Source organism: Pangasianodon hypophthalmus, chromosome 19 (genome assembly GCF_027358585.1).
Source record: "Pangasianodon hypophthalmus isolate fPanHyp1 chromosome 19, fPanHyp1.pri, whole genome shotgun sequence".
Taxonomy (NCBI): domain Eukaryota; kingdom Metazoa; phylum Chordata; class Actinopteri; order Siluriformes; family Pangasiidae; genus Pangasianodon; species Pangasianodon hypophthalmus.
Window position 1 is genome coordinate 192,315 of NC_069728.1, and position 17,486 is coordinate 209,800.

At 38.6% G+C, this 17,486-nt stretch overlaps 1 protein-coding gene across 2 annotated transcripts in view; it reads right to left on the minus strand.

Moving 5' to 3' along the window:
* Positions 1 to 17,486, minus strand: part of LOC113525264 (receptor-type tyrosine-protein phosphatase F-like) — a 92,338-nt gene that overhangs the window by 62,179 nt on the left and 12,673 nt on the right. The window contains exons 5-12 of one of the 2 annotated variants that reach the window (XM_053242341.1): positions 14,035 to 14,145; positions 12,958 to 13,227; positions 9,989 to 10,570; positions 8,511 to 8,644; positions 6,681 to 6,825; positions 4,055 to 4,360; positions 2,615 to 2,808; positions 601 to 718 (exon numbers count right to left, since the gene is read on the minus strand). In XM_053242341.1, the coding sequence (XP_053098316.1) occupies positions 601 to 718; positions 2,615 to 2,808; positions 4,055 to 4,360; positions 6,681 to 6,825; positions 8,511 to 8,644; positions 9,989 to 10,570; positions 12,958 to 13,227; positions 14,035 to 14,145 (1,860 nt within the window). The remainder of the gene's footprint in view (positions 1 to 600; positions 719 to 2,614; positions 2,809 to 4,054; positions 4,361 to 6,680; positions 6,826 to 8,510; positions 8,645 to 9,988; positions 10,571 to 12,957; positions 13,228 to 14,034; positions 14,146 to 17,486) is intronic. The other variant, XM_053242342.1, reaches the window with a different exon arrangement.

A 17,486-nucleotide genomic window follows, 5' to 3' on the forward strand; every position in this document is an offset into this window, starting at 1 on the left:
ACTGAGCTAACAACACGTACCTGCTGTGTTTTTTTTTTTTAAACGACCCAAAATGTCTAATTTGGGGTGTGTAATGTAGAAGCAGCTGATGAAGGTCTCACACTTTGGCTCCACCGTGCGTGACTTCATTTAAGACCATTTTTATTCCGATTCACAGCATGACTTACCGTTCTTCTTTTTTTTTTTTTTACAGCCTTTACGGGAAAACTCAAGAGCCACGTTACGGTCAAAATGTCCTGAACCTAATCTGTAATATAAATAATGTACTGTATTTCAGGTTCATTAGAGAAAGTATTCAAATTTTTTTTCACACAAACCAAGAAACACAAAATATAGTCAAATAAGACTTTTTTTTTGTTTAATAATTTGCGTTTAGAATTAATTTTATTTTTTGTTAATTTCTTAAATATTAGGAAAAGTGTTTAATTTTTTTTATAAAAAGTACACCATTACATAAGGAATTACATAATTTATTATTTTTTAGCATTTAAATCTTTTTATAGCATTTTATTTTTTATATATTTTATCCTGGTCAGGGGCGCAGTATTATTATTATTACTATTATTATTATTATTATTATTATTATTACTGTTCTCGTACCTGCTGCTTTGGTTTTGATGACCTTGGCTTTGCTCCGCACTCCGTCTCCTCTGATGGTGTACGCCGCTACCGTAACCGAGTACGACGTCTCTGAGTTCAGGCCAGAGATGATGGCTTCCTGTTAAACAAAAACCACATGAGCCCAGAATAACCTGGCACCCTGATCCTTCTACACACAGTACACACACACACACACCCACCCCATGGACAAACCATACACACACACACACACACACACAGACACACAGACACGTGTTTTCTTTAAGAGGACACAGAATTCAAAAACACAGCTGAATAAGAATTTTATTTATCCTGAGTAAAAAAGGTGCTAATTTGTTTGGAGAATGTAATTCTACCCAAATACTGAGGATGAAACAGACTTGCATAATCAACCGCTAATGCGATATGAGAGTTGGGTAGATAATAAAAAAAATAATCTATTCTTGTATGCATATTGTGTGGGTGGGAATACAAAGAATAATCCCTATCTACAAATACTTGGGTACTTGTACTTGGGTGTCTACTTGAACAACAGCCTGTGCTGCAGGAACACCGTCGATGCTGTGTACAAGAAGGTGATGAGCAGACTCTATTTTCTGCGGAAGCTCAGATCCTTCGATGTATGCTCCAAGATGCTGGAGATCTTCTACCAGCGTGCGGTCACGAGCGCCATCTACTATGGTGTGGTCTGCTGGGAGAGCAGCATCAGTGTCAGAGACACCAGCAGGATCAATGAACTCATTCGCAAGGCCGAAACTATCACAGCAGCTCATTTTCCAACAGACTCGTCCAGCTCCGCTGCCATAAAGAACGTTTTAGGAAATCATTCTTACCTTTCACTATAACAGCTCATCTCTGTGTGATAGGTGAACACACTACTGCACAATCGATCTATCCAGACCTTGAACTTATCTTCCCAAGGGGTCAATTACAGCTCTAGATGCACTAAATGGAATATTTTCGCTGATCAATATTGCAGTTGATTTACAATCGAATGAAGATGCAAAGATCTGTCTCACCCACTCTCTTTTCAGCTTCTTATCCTCCGAATCTGTTAAATGTGTTTCTTGCAAATAAACAATTTCTGCGTGTAATTTCTTAAGGTATGTATACACCCTCTTCCTTTTAACTGGGCTGTGTAGGCCCTTTACATCAAATATTAGAACTTTTAACAGAATGATCATGTATAAGTATATATACTAATAGACTGAATCAGTTTCCCATTTAAAAAAGAAAACCAGAAACCCCTGTATCTCGCAACACCGTGATTAAACATTGCAAAGGAAAAACCGCACGCAATCACATAAACCCAGTTCCCCCCAGTTGTCGGCTTAGAACTATACCGACAGTCAAACAAACAAACTCCGTGGGAAAACACGTTTGCTCCTTCGTCATCTTCCAGTAGACAGTCTAAGGCTTCTGCCAAGCTCAAAAATGTCTCCGGATTTAGATTAAAGTAAATTAAGTCATTTTGTAACCACAAATGGTATTAATCACAGATTTAAAGAACGGTAAGATAAAGGAAGGACTACCTGTTGTTTTGAATTGGAACTACAACAGTCCTGAATTCAAGTTCTTCAAACAGTCTAACTCAGGAAGCACAATGGTTATTGTTTCAAGCTTTATTTGGTTCATCTATAAATTTTAGTGCCTCTCCAGGCATGTCCAGACTTTCCCGTTCTTGGTTTGGATCTTTAGGCGAGCAGGGTGGACCAGGTAGCAGGCGGTTTTCCACTCCTTCATTGCTTTCAGGGCTGGAACCATTTATTTGCGCCCTTTTGCAAGTTCCAGACTCATGCCGGGAAATATGCTCCTTCTGTTTAGCGAGCTGTAGCATTTTTTTCCCAGTCTTGATAACGGAGCACTTGAACCCAGACGGCTCTCAGAGGTTTATCAGGATTCAGCATCGGGTTCGAGGTTCAGTGGGCCCGCTCAATATCCAACAGGTCGGGAAAATGTTGTGCGCCAAAGACCCATAAGGCAAAGAACTTAACAGAGTCACTGATTTTCTTACCTGGGCTTCAGGCAGCACTACATCCATGATATTGGGATGCCCTCGTGGTTCTCCGTTCTCCAGTCGAAAGTAAAGCACCTGATATCCTCGGATCTGACCGTGCTGTTTTCCCGGGAGTGGCGGCTTCCACGTCACACGGATAGCCGTCGAGTTTATAGCTTCAACCTCCAACGCACGAGGAGGAGCTCCAGGCACTGTGAATAGAAATAGCATCTCAAGATGAAAAGACCACCAAATATGAAATCTGATTTATTTATTTTTTTATTTTTTTTAAAAAGAATATTAAGCTCAAGTAAGATAAGGTAATATAAAAATAATTAATGATAAACCTGGAAAGAAATTCGGAAGCACTGAAACATTAGTGCTATATCTTTTAGCATGCTAGTTACCGATTCCCGGGCCAAGGTAAATAGGATTTTAGACAAGCCATTAGCATGTTCCCAACTTTCATTTAAGTAATTAACCCTGAAATGGTTAACTTAGAGGTCTGTGCAACTCTGCTATACAAGCCAACATCCATGCTAGTTAAATTCTTCAGTGTCTTTCCAAAGAAGTGCATTTACGACAAGTGTTGTGCTGTTCTCTTGACGTGGCATCTTGAGGCAATTCTGACAACTTTTTTTAGACTTTGGAGAATTTACCCATTTTCTACAAGCCCTTACAAAGCAATATGAAGATCCAGCAATGAGCAGTGAACAGTGCAGGGAAATGTGTTGAAAACTTGCTAATTACAGTAGGGACACTTGAAATATTAATTATGGCGGCCTTGTGGGATCCGGGAGAAGCTCCGGGAGCGCTCTTATTCATGACAAAAGAGAAAAAAGGAAGGAAGTGAGAAAGAAGAAGAGACACTTGTGCTTTCAGTGACTCCCATAACCCACGTGAGAGAGAGAGAGAGAGAGAGAGAGAGAGTGCGATACCGCTTGGCAGACGTTGTGACACACACACACACACACACACACATGCCAAGAAGCGTGAACTTGAACCTGATGGAGCGAAAGCTGCGAGTCCGGGACGGAGCCGTTTCCTGTCATCATGTTGGTTTTGCGACCCCGGAGCTCAGTTAAAATTCCTCTTGTGAAAATAAGAGTCCTAAAACAACCCAAAGCGTTTGTAACCAAAAGGATATAAAATTATAAGATATAAACTATAAAACAAATTTACAAAAGTTGACGATGCATTGGCTTGCGTCTCTAGAAATGAATTTTCACTCATGATTATACTTGTGGTTAAAGACAAGATTAGTAGAGACATGGAAGAAGACATATTAGAGAGAAGACATATTAGTGTGGTTAGAGGTTGACAAGAGCAAAGGTACGAAGACTAGAAAGGACAGCGACCCCCCCCCCGAGTCAAGATGAAAAAGGACAGAAACAGGAAATGGGGTTCAGATTCCAGCAGGAATTTTGGCTTCTCTCAGCCAGGACTTTAAAGACGTACCATCCTCTTTGGTTCGGATGTGTACTGGCGCGCTCTCAGGTCCAGGCCCAACGTCAGTGTGAGCCCTCACATGTACCACATACTCCGTCCACTTCCCCAGCCCCTCCAGTACAACACTGGTGGCGTCCGCTCCAATATCTGTCACTTCGTGCCGCTCGGTGTCCTCACCGGTCACCGCCTGGTAGCTCACGGTGTAGCGAACAATAGCGCCGTTCCTGCTGGCAGCAGGAGGTGGCATCCAACTCACCCGAATGCTGGTGGAGCTCAAACTCAGCACCTGAACGTCCTGAGGTGGAGCTGAGGGTGCTGGCAAGGCAACGGAATGGAAGTCAAGCAAAATTTAAACAAACTCACGTCAAATTAGGAAGAAGATCAACGTCTCAAGGCTAAGAGGCTAGCCAGATTCTTATCTGTTAGGGCTCAGATCTAACGAGCCAAAGGTTGTGGGTTCACATTTCAGGACTGCCAAAGACTTGGAAGCCTTGAGGGAATTCAGATCTGTGCTTGGATTGGACAGTAGCTTTGGACACAAGCATCAGACAAATTGTGTAAATTATTCTAAAAGATTCTTATTCACGAATATTCTTCTATCCAATTCGAATGCACAAAAGTGTTGAGAACTTTATGAAAAAAATTCCCACCTTTTTTTTTTGTTATTTCCTATTTCCTAAAGTTGTAACACGATTTTGATGTTTCTCAGTACGGCAGATCCAACGGAAGTTTGGTTAGAAATCAACGCTAAGTGTAATTACAGATCGGAGGTACATTTTCAGATTGTTTTATCTGGTTTCCGTGGTCACTGTGCACTTCCGTTGTCCGAAGACAAGACGTGATAGCTCGGTAAATCACTATTTTTATTCATCTCGACCTTATGCTCAGTGTACGAGTTTCTCAGTTGCCTAGCAACAGCATTCTCATGGCTTTAACCACTTGAACACCAAGTGGAATTGACTATAAAAGTACAAATGTAAGCATTTATTTTCAATCCAATTCTTATTTCTTTTTTCGACAGATGGGACGGCGTTTGCGTACGTATTTGCAGTCCCACTGAGTCATTTTGAGTCATAATCTAATTAGTATGTGTGTGTGTGTGTTTTTAGGCAATGAAAGGTCAAATTTAATTAAATCCATGCCAAATGACACACAGGTGAATCTGGCTAACTTTCCACAGCCCAGAGGTGTGAAAGAAATAAAAAAAGACACACAACAACAACAATAAATAATAATAATAGCGATAATAATAATAATAATAATACTAATAGTTAAACAAATAACTAACATCACTGCTGAAGATCAACAAATCTGGAGCCCTATTGGTTTTTTTCTGAATTGCTTGCAAAGTTATGGCGCTCTAAATACGGGCAATGGTGGCTCAGTAGTTAAGGCTCTGGGTTGCCGATCAGAAGGTTGGGGGTTCAAGCTGCCACTGCTGTGCCCTTGACCCTGTGTGCTCCAGGGACACCATATCATATCTGAGTTCATCTCAAAGGCTATGCATATGCTTCATCTACAAGAAGTCTAAGGCTATGTAAATGTTATCATCAAATGGATAATGCCAATCTTATGCTAACTTAAGTCACAGGCTAACAATTTACCAAAAAAGTGTTCTTATTTAATTATTAAACTCTTACGCAGGACAGCACTTACTCTCAACACTTCCTCTGCAAAATAGTATTGTTAAAGAATAGGAGATAACCTTACATGTGAAGCATTATAATACCCCTATGACCACGCTGAACATCAAATGAAAAAACCAGACAAAACAGTATTTATTTATCAACATTGCAACACAAGGAGAAATTTGTAACTCTGCAAGATAAATTCTTTATTTTTTGTTGAGCTTTTAAAGGTGTTTCAGTTCCAAAATCTAATTGGCTGAGCCACAAAGATATAGTACATAATGTAGTCTTATTAAAAAAAAAAAAAAACTGTTATAACTTATTAAGCGGATGTTCCAGAACATTAAATATAAATGAAAAAAAAAAAAAAATTAGTAATAATTTCAAGAAAAATTCCCATTACTTTGAGACAAGCTAACGCAAATGTATTACCTGCCCTTCAGTGGTGTTCATTTGCGCACAATCCCCTTCCCAAAGTGAATTTCTGGCTTCAGTAAATCACATTGCAGCTGCTAAACAAATCTATCTGCACTGACTCCAACACGAAACAGTGTATTTATGTTTGCTTGTTTATATTTACGCTACATTTGTGTTATGGTACTCATTTGAGAGACAGAATTCTCGAAAGTAAAAGCAACTTGGATATATTTTTTTGCAGGTTATATCAAGTTTGCGCATCACGGCCTGAAACTTCGTATCGACTGTATAACCCCGTCGTTTCCTCCTCTACTCTTGGTGTTAATGTCCCAGGCACATTACAGGATCCTCGATAACCATTTCTCCCCGAACCGAAATAAAGGTGACAAGAACGCGCCGAAACGTGCCTTCCTCCCTTGTCAACGGACAAAGTAATGCCCTCGCTCAGGAAAACATTATAATTAACGGCAGACGCGGGTGAGGAAAGGGAGAGAAAATCTACGGCTGTCCCTGAGCAGCGGGATGATTTTACTTTAACATTTTTTCTAGGTTAGCGCCGATATAACAGGAGGAAAGAGCAGAGCACTCACTGTACTGAGCGGTCCTGGCTTCGATGGGCTTGGTGAAGACCCCCAGACCCATTTCTGAGCGGGCAGCGAGGGAGAACTTATACAGTGTGTCTGGCTTCAGGCCTTCCACGACGTACGACCCAGCCGGGATGAAGGTGACACGAATCTGCGAAACGAACACAAGACAGCTTTTTTCACCTTTATTCATTTTTCAAAAGACATCCGTATCTCACCATCTTGGATCAGTGACCAGGCAACCTTCAGGTTTTTTTTTTTGGCAGTAAGTGTGGAATCTCAGAAGAGACTCACCAAACCCATGTGAAATATAAAAGCCAAGATGTACAAATTGGTCTTGGTGGTGTAACTAGCATTATGCTAATCATGCTATTATTAACAAACGGCTTTCGCTGTTCTGGCATTACAACTTCCCATTCTCACAAAAGAGACACCATTGAATGTCATATAAATATAAAAATCCAATAATAAGATAATAGTGCTTGAAGTGGACTCAGTGGAATCACTCTGAGTCTTCGGTAGATTATCACAAAAGTGTAGAAACACAGATGATAAAATGTCTTTTTTATTCAATTATTTCCAGCTAATTAATCAGACTTATCAAAAATGTGACAATACACACAAGCAGTTTTGCTGCCTTATTCTTTTTTTCTTTTTCTTTTTTTAAATAAATAAGGGCTAAAAATCTCTTTGGGGAATATTAACTTAAATGAATATGCAAATTAGGAAGAAAAAAAAAAAGCCCTTGACTTTACATGTCCTGTCTCCCTTTTCCAAGTAAACACATGGCTTGCATTTGCATACATGAACCTGATTGGCTGTTATATTTTATGATGAAATAAGACTGCGTACATAAACTGTAACAGCCAGTCAGGTCCGAGTACGCAAATGAAATCCTTTTAAAAAAGCCAACAGTTTACTCCTAAAGTTGTGGATGTTTTCAACTGGCATATTCATAGAATGTAAATTTCCTAATGACAGTAAAAGTGATTTCACTGAATCTTATTTCATCCTAAAATATAACAGCCAATCAGACTCAATTATGCAAATGAAATCTATGCAAAAATCAGTTCACCTGGGACAGGGCTAAGGGATCCTAGAGGTGAAGGCATTTCTAATTTGCATATTAATAGAATGCAGATTATGTAATGAAAGTAAAAGCATTGGCATTAAGGGTTTTTGCATCATAAAATATAACAGCCAATCAGGTTCAAGTATGCAAATGCAAACCATGTACTGTAGTACCAGTTTAATTGGGAAAGAGGGACAGGGCATGTATAAGTCGACAGCTTTTTTTTTTCTTTCTAATTTGCATATTCATTTAAGGTGAGGAGAGGAAATGTTTAATGTGAACATATTATCACTAAACTTTACCAATACATTATATACGTTATTACTATTTCTTGCATTACATGTTTTCTGAAAATAATATGTTTAGATATGCAAATAAGATACTCTCTCATTAACTATGCGCTTATTTACATACATTTTAAAATCTAGATATTGAACACAGTTATATTTAAAATCTTTATTTCATTTTAACAACATAGCAGAATTTTTACACAACAGATTTTGGATATCTCCTTTTTTGTCATTTAAACAATCTCAAAATACCATGCACATGTATTAAAACTTGATTTTCGCCATGTTTTTAATACAAAATGGCATGTAAATCAGGCAATAAACACTGTGTGAACAAATCCTGCTGTGATAATCATCAGAATATGACTAAGAATGCGCATAGAAAGTATGACTTACGTAAGTAATTAACTGCATGGAGCCCAATAACAGCGAGACAGAAAGAGAAAAAAACGATAAGAAGCGTTGTTGCCGTACCTTATTGTCTGTTCCGGCCTCCCAGTAATGCAGCTCGTACCAAGTGATCGGCTCTTGAACGGGCCAAAGCCACTTCAGCTTAATCCTGGTGTCGGGTTCGGCTTCGGCCTTAAATCCAGAAGGCTGTGCTGGGACTGAAGAGCGCACGGGAAAGAAAGGAAGTTAGCAAAGAAATCAGTAAACCCGATCACAACGATCCGTCCTTCAAGTCAAAATCTTATTCTGGCCACCTTACGCCAAATTTGGCCAATCAGCCCGGGTCCATCATTTGCTTCTCCAGCTTTAGTGTTCGAGAGACAAATGCTAAAGTAGCTAACAAGTCATCGAACCCACCTAAAATCGTTTATGCCCCAAACCCATGTCCAGTTCTAGAAAGATGAACAGAACTTCCCCATGAAGCCTGGAACATTATAATGGCGCCTATGCTGGAAAACAAGAATCGCTTTTTTACCAAACAGTTCGGTATTAATCCTTTAGACCCCGCCCCCCAAATTTTTCACTTGAAATTGTAGCGGAAAGTTGGAACTGACATTGGACGATGATATATTCTCACTTCAAACTTAACCATGTCTAACACTATTTTTTTCAGAAACGAGATTACGTAGCTTATGACATTTTTGAAGTAACTATAACAAGATTTGGGAATTGCATGAAATGGCACAAGTGATTTGAATTGAGACACACTTCTATTTTTAGCCACTTGAGCCTTGTAGAAGCAAACAAACCCACCAAATACATCTTGCCCGTCTCGTCATTTGCACGTATTTGCACTCTTCTCCATTTGCGCTTTTTCTGTTTTGTGTTTTTCATCTTATAATCTGTCTCTTACTTTAGTAAACACAAGTATTTATTCAATCCGCAACACAGACAAATCTCAGTCGTGTCACGGCAGAATGAATCACTTCAGCGAGCTGTGAACTTTGTACACCACACACACACACACACACACACACACACACACACACACACATCAAAACTTGTCCCAGATCCTCGCTGTGTTTATTCGTGTTTCTCTGTCTATAAAAAGCTGTCTCTCTGCGCTGCAACAAAGAAAAATATGACAAACAAAAAGATTTTCAAATCTGAACAACTTCAGTGAGGTTCAACAGGTGCACCATTTACTAAAAAAAAAATAAATAAATAAAAAAATAAAAAAGCTTAAAATACACAAAACATTTTTGTTTCGACTGGCAGAATTGATCTAAAATCAATTTTAGATTTTAGAAATGTCCACAAAAAAGTCAATAGGGAAGGCAAGGCATGGTTGGTTGGTGTTTGAAGTTTGCTTCTTTAGGTTTGCACTAATGGTGAAATAGTTTTCTTTCCCAGCACAGAGTACGGTGACTCAGACAGGGGGTATGGCCTAAATCTTAAAGAAGGAGATGGTACATTGGAAATGAATTTTTTTTGGCTGATCAAGTGCATTAAGAATAAAAGACCTTATAAAGAAAAATGTTAAACCTTTGATCTAAACACACCTCCTGGTAGCGTTTTGACCTGCAGGACATCAGATGGAGGTCCGTCTCCTACAGAAGTGAAGCCCAGGACACAGAGACTGTACGTGACATTGGCGGTTAATCCCGAGATTGTGGTCAGTCGGTTGTTGTCGGTGTTGTGCTTCAGCCAGGCGATGAGCTGCGCATCCGGATCGGTCGTGTAATAGATGCGATATCCGCGGATCTGCCCGTTGGGTTCCTCCGGAGGTTCCCACTGCACCAGCATGGTGCTAGAGCTCAGCATGCGCGCCTGCACGTGCAGTGGAGGAGAAGAAGGCGCCTGTTCGCTGGTGCGAGTCTCCACGGCATCGCTCGGCGGACCTCGGCCGATGTTGTTCACCGCCATGACGCGGAACTCGTACACCGAGTACGGGCTCAAGCCGCTGATGCTGTAGCGCGTCGTTGTAACGCGGTCCACTTCCCGGTAGCTGCTGTCGGAGGCTTTGGAGCGATACTGGATCACGTAGTAGAAGACGGGTTCCGGGTTCTCGGAGTCCCACGTCAGGGTGACGCTGGTGGCCATCGTTTCAGTTACAGTCAGAGACGTGGGGGGTTTGGGGAGAGCTGAGGAGATGGAGAGCAGGTGAAGGTAAAGTAAGGAACCATGCAGATAATTAGGCCTGTCATGATAGCTGCTTTTGTTGGACGATACATTGTCCCAGAAATAATTGCGATAAACAATGTTACTGTCATTTTTAGACCATTTTATGCCACTGATATGATGATAATATAAGAGCATAATAATGCAAATACACCCTTTCAAAGAGCGATAAACTTTTCATTCTTAAGAATATTCAGACGTTGGAATCGGAATGTCAAAAATCAACAGTCCACAAGAGGGCGCAACGAATAAATACAAGCCAAACTGCGCCGTGTTATATTGTTTACAAACCTGGTTGTTAACAAAGTGCACTTATTTTTTCAACTAAAGTGCTATATTTATTAATTATAGTTAATTTCACTCTGACTAAAATGGCATCAAATATTAATCAACGGCAAAAATTAAACCAAATATTCACATATTTTATATACTAAACATGTAACGTCAACAAACACATGTGAAAACTGCCCTTCGTGTGAAAACCTGATGTCATGAAATAATAACATTACACTATTGAGTACACTATTGTAATACAATATTGTGAATTCTTTATGCTTTAATTCATCATTGTCCATGTTTTAGTGCGTTGTTACTGAAAGAGCGTGTTCACAATGTGGCTTACATTTCTACCTAGCGTCTTACTGAAGTTCAGCTTCACTTGTGCATTCGTGTCATTTTGTGCAGAAGCAAGTTGTAATATTACGTTTATGTTGTGTATATATCTGATTAATCTCATGTGTGTATAGGATGCGTTTGGGTGAGTTAATTAAGCTGCTAGTAAAGCGCTTCAGTTTCCTGGTGTTCATTCACTGTCCAGCTTCAGTGTCTCAATCCCTGACATTATTCACTAGGACTGGATTATCTGAAACACTAAAACTATTCTTTCTAGATTTTTCTTCTTCAAAAAACATTGTTAGTTATCTTGTGTGTCATTTTTTCAAGTGTTTTAATTAAATTTGGTGCTAGTGCTTGCTACACATCATAAATTCGAATGCACACAATTTTTGCATTCGCATGTGCATTTTAATCTTAAATTGGACGAATATTCCAAGCTTAAATGTTAACTTGACAGCCCTAGAGCAGGCAAGAGGACCGAAGCAGCGCGAAATGGCTAAAATGTTGGTGACGTTCATTGTTGAGTAAACAAACACGCATGTAAACACAATGGGCAATATCGAGGTCAGCAAAAATGATCGAGGTCATGTCCATATATCGTACGATAAGTCGATAACGTCATTATCGATGACGTAATGGTAATATCGTAAATAATGATAAAAACTAGGGCAAAAATGTATTATCATCACACGGCTACTGTCACTTTATAGTCCTTGCCAGTGGTACCTTGATTGGCCACTGAAACCCATTCTGAATCCGAGACAGAACCATCGCAAAAAAGCAAGAAAGAAATGTAGCTTAGCTCGACTGGAACGCTGTGTATTTGTGAGAGAGAGAGCGAGAGGGAGAGAGAGAGACAGTACAAGTGACACTCTCTGAGCCATTACTGACTGTCAAAGTGCAAAGTGCCATCAATAGAGTTAGAGGTTGCTAACGCGAGTCCTGGTGTCTGGTGCGACCGAAACACATTCAAGCCTGCTCTGCACATTCGCTCTGTGCAAATACCAGCTCCAAAGCATCAAAAGGGCAAAGAGCTGAAGCCTGTTGCTCTCTCCATTGAGCTTTCCAAAGTCCATAAAGCTCAATAATGGTAGAGAATAGGATGGTGTATCTGACAGGACTTTTTAAGTAACGTTCACATCAGACCCGTTACTTTCTTTACTGAGGTTGACCCAAATTCAGGGCCTGATTGCATTTGATTTTGGAGAAAATGGAGTGGCCCAGGGAGAGCTAACATTGGTTTTAGCAAATTCAGACAATATTAAAAGTGGAGATTATCATTTTTTAGGTCTTTTTATTTTATTACAAGTGCAATTCACCTCACTGGCAGCAAAAGGCTTTAAATATATCAAACTGCTCCTTTAAAAAAAAGACGGTGAGCCAAAATGTCTGGTGAGGTATGCTACCTTGAATTAATTAGACATTTCTCATCTTGTTTACGTTTTTAATACTGAAGTTTCCAAATTAGCAAAGTCGAAATAAAAGCCTAAAAGAAATGAACCGAGATTGGCAGCTAATGCATCTTTCTCATTCATCCTGACCGTGTCTTTAGTTGGCAGGTCCAAAACCGTGGACTGTTGCGAGGCTACCGTCTTTCTCTCTATAGGATTGTGTCTTGTGGTAAAGTTTCTTCCCCTCAATTCTTTGAAACGTTTACCATTTGAACTGAAGATACCATCAGAGAAAAGACCAGCTCAAACTGAAAGCCATTAAGGAGTAAAAGACTTAACTTTACCTTTGACTGTAACTTGCGCTGTGGCTTTGATCGTTCCCAGGAAAGACATGGCCACGCAGGTGTAGTTAGCTGACTCCCGGATGTTGGTAAGGTGCAGAATGTTGCGCCCTACGGGCATTTCCTCTTCGTTCTTGAGCTCTATTTCTCCAGTCATCCACTTGACATAGGGAACTGGGGCTCCGGTGGCAACGCAGGAGAGAACAGCGCTACCCCCTGGCTTCACCTCCTTATTGCTGGGTGGGATGAAGAAACGGGGTGGCACCCGCCGTACTGGAACGCATAACAAAAAGAATAAAGTGAGATGTTTGGATATTTAGTGGTGGAGAGATGCAAGAGTGGACACCGTATAACTTGACTTGCCTGAGTAAGTCTATATGTTTTTTTGAAAATCTCAGGAGATCAGCAGTTTCTGAAAAACTCAAACCAGCCCATCTGGTACCAACATCCATGCTACGGTTAAAGTCACAGAGATCACACTTTTTCTTCATTTTGATGTTTGATTAAAATTAACTGAAGCTCTTGACCTGTATCTGCATGACTTTATGCACTGTGCTGCTGCCACATGATTCCACATGGCTGACTGCATAAATGAGCAGATGTACTTCCTAATAAAGTGGACCATGAGTGTATAAGTAATAACATTTATCCATTAATCATTACACACCTCCCACGTGGCTCACGAGGCCTCAAGTCTGTTTTAAACACACCACTATAGTGAATGTTCTCTGTCTCTGTCTCTCTCTCTCTCTCCCACAGACACACACACACACACACACACACACACACACACACAACACTATATTTAAATGTATGTTTACACACAGCTTTGCTACACCGAGATATATGATCTTCTGCTACGGGAAAACCAACATGATCAGTCTGAACAGCCTGAAGGACTGTGCTGAGTTTGATGGAAATTGCCTGAAAGCTCAAGGAGTTTTCAAGCCACAGTCTGAAATTTTTAATGAATGTGAATGGGAATCTTGGCCACTTTGAGCTTCTATAACAGAAAAATCATTTTCGATGAGTTAGAAAAGTCATAGCACACTAAGGCAGAACAGGCTGAACGTGTGTTACCTCGGACATAGAGGTTGGCGGGGGCGGAGTAACGTGTCCCGGCGCTGTTCGTCGCCACACACTCATATGTTCCCTGGTCCGACTCTTTAGTGTTCCTAATCTGCAGAGCTCCTAAGTAGTATAACAGTATAGTGGTATAGTAGTACTGCAGGATAACAGTATAACAGTATAGCAGTGAAGTAGTATAGCAGTATAGTAGTACTGCAGTATAACAGTATAATAGTATAGAAGCATAGTAGAATAACAGTATAACAGTATAAAAGTATAGCAGTATAGTACTATAATAGTATATCAGTACAGAATAACAGTATAATAATATAGTATTATAGTATAGTAGTATAGCAGTACAACAGTATAGTATAACAGTAGAGCAGTATAACGGTATAGTAATATAGTATAGTAGTATAGCAGTATAACAGTATAGCAGTATGGCAGTACAGCAGTATAGCAGTGAACAGTATAGCAGTACAGTATAGTAGTTTAGATGTATAAAAGTATAGTAGTATAGCAATATATCTGTATAGTATAGCAGTATAACAGTATAACAGCAGTATAAGAGTATAGCAGTGTAAGAGTATAGCACTACAGCAGTGTAGCAGTATAGTAAAGCAGTATAAGAGTATAGCAGCATAATATAGCAGTATAGCAGTATAGTCATATAGCAGGATAGTATAACAGTTTAATAGTATAGCAGTATCAGAGTCTAGCAGTATAACAGTACAGAAGTATAGTAGTATAGCAGTATAATATAGTAGTATAGAGGTATAACAGTATAGCAGTGTAAGAGTATAGCACTACAGTAGTATAGCAGTATAGTACAGCAGTATAACAATATAAGAGTATAGTAGTATAGGAGTATAGTATAGTAGTGTAGCAGTATAAGAGTCTAGCAGTATAACAGTACAGAAGTATAGTAGTGTAGCAGTATAATATAGTAGTATAGAGGTATAACAGTATAGCAGTGTAAGAGTATAGCACTACAGTAGTATAGCAGTATAGTACAGCAGTATAACAATATAAGAGTATAGTAGTATAGGAGTATAGTATAGTAGTGTAGCAGTATAAGAGTCTAGCAGTATAACAGTACAGAAGTATAGTAGTGTAGCAGTATAATATAGTAGTATAGAGGTATAACAGTATAGCAGTGTAAGAGTATAGCACTACAGTAGTATAGCAGTATAGTACAGCAGTATAACAATATAAGAGTATAGTAGTATAGGAGTATAGTATAGTAGTGTAGCAGTATCAGAGTCTAGCAGTATAACAGTACAGAAGTATAGTAGTGTAGCAGTATAATATAGTAGTATAGAGGTATAACAGTATAGCAGTGTAAGAGTATAGCACTACAGTAGTATAGCAGTATAGTACAGCAGTATAACAATATAAGAGTATAGTAGTATAGGAGTATAGTATAGTAGTGTAGCAGTATAAGAGTCTAGCAGTATAACAGTACAGAAGTATAGTAGTGTAGCAGTATAATATAGTAGTATAGAGGTATAACAGTATAGCAGTGTAAGAGTACAGCACTACAGTAGTATAGCAGTATAGTACAGCAGTATAACAATATAAGAGTATAGTAGTATAGGAGTATAGTATAGTAGTGTAGCAGTATAAGAGTCTAGCAGTATAACAGTACAGAAGTATAGTAGTATAGCAGTATAATATAGTAGTATAGAGGTATAACAGTATAGCAGTGTAAGAGTATAGCACTACAGTAGTATAGCAGTATAGTACAGCAGTATTACAATATAAGAGTATAGTAGTATAGGAGTATAGTATAGTAGTGTAGCAGTATAAGAGTCTAGCAGTATAACAGTACAGAAGTATAGTAGTGTAGCAGTATAATATAGTAGTATAGAGGTATAACAGTATAGCAGTGTAAGAGTACAGCACTACAGTAGTATAGCAGTATAGTACAGCAGTATAACAATATAAGAGTATAGTAGTATAGGAGTATAGTATAGTAGTATAATAGTATAAGAGTCTAGCAGTATAACAGTACAGAAGTATAGTAGTATAGCAGTATAATATAGTAGTATAGAGGTATAACAGTATAGCAGTGTAAGAGTACAGCACTACAGTAGTATAGCAGTATAGTACAGCAGTATAACAATATAAGAGTATAGTAGTATAGGAGTATAGTATAGTAGTGTAGCAGTATAAGAGTCTAGCAGTATAACAGTACAGAAGTATAGTAGTGTAGCAGTATAATATAGTAGTATAGAGGTATAACAGTATAGCAGTGTAAGAGTATAGCACTACAGTAGTATAGCAGTATAGTACAGCAGTATAACAATATAAGAGTATAGTAGTATAGGAGTATAGTATAGTAGTGTAGCAGTATAAGAGTCTAGCAGTATAACAGTACAGAAGTATAGTAGTGTAGCAGTATAATATAGTAGTATAGAGATATAACAGTATAGCAGTGTAAGAGTATAGCACTACAGTAGTATAGCAGTATAGTACAGCAGTATAACAATATAAGAGTATAGTAGTATAGGAGTATAGTATAGTAGTGTAGCAGTATAAGAGTCTAGCAGTATAACAGTACAGAAGTATAGTAGTGTAGCAGTATAATATAGTAGTATAGAGATATAACAGTATAGCAGTGTAAGAGTATAGCACTACAGTAGTATAGCAGTATAGTACAGCAGTATAACAATATAAGAGTATAGTAGTATAGGAGTATAGTATAGTAGTATAATAGTATAAGAGTCTAGCAGTATAACAGTACAGAAGTATAGTAGTGTAGCAGTATAATATAGTAGTATAGAGGTATAACAGTATAGCAGTGTAAGAGTATAGCACTACAGTAGTATAGCAGTATAGTACAGCAGTATAACAATATAAGAGTATAGTAGTATAGGAGTATAGTATAGTAGTGTAATAGTATAAGAGTCTAGCAGTATAACAGTACAGAAGTATAGTAGTATAGCAGTATAATATAGTAGTATAGAGATATAACAGTATAGCAGTGTAAGAGTATAGCACTACAGTAGTATAGCAGTATAGTACAGCAGTATAACAATATAAGAGTATAGTAGTATAGGAGTATAGTATAGTAGTGTAGCAGTATAAGAGTCTAGCAGTATAACAGTACAGAAGTATAGTAGTGTAGCAGTATAATATAGTAGTATAGAGGTATAACAGTATAGCAGTGTAAGAGTATAGCACTACAGTAGTATAGCAGTATAGTACAGCAGTATAACAATATAAGAGTATAGTAGTATAGGAGTATAGTATAGTAGTATAATAGTATAAGAGTCTAGCAGTATAACAGTACAGAAGTATAGTAGTGTAGCAGTATAATATAGTAGTATAGAGATATAACAGTATAGCAGTGTAAGAGTATAGCACTACAGTAGTATAGCAGTATAGTACAGCAGTATAACAATATAAGAGTATAGTAGTATAGGAGTATAGTATAGTAGTGTAGCAGTATAAGAGTCTAG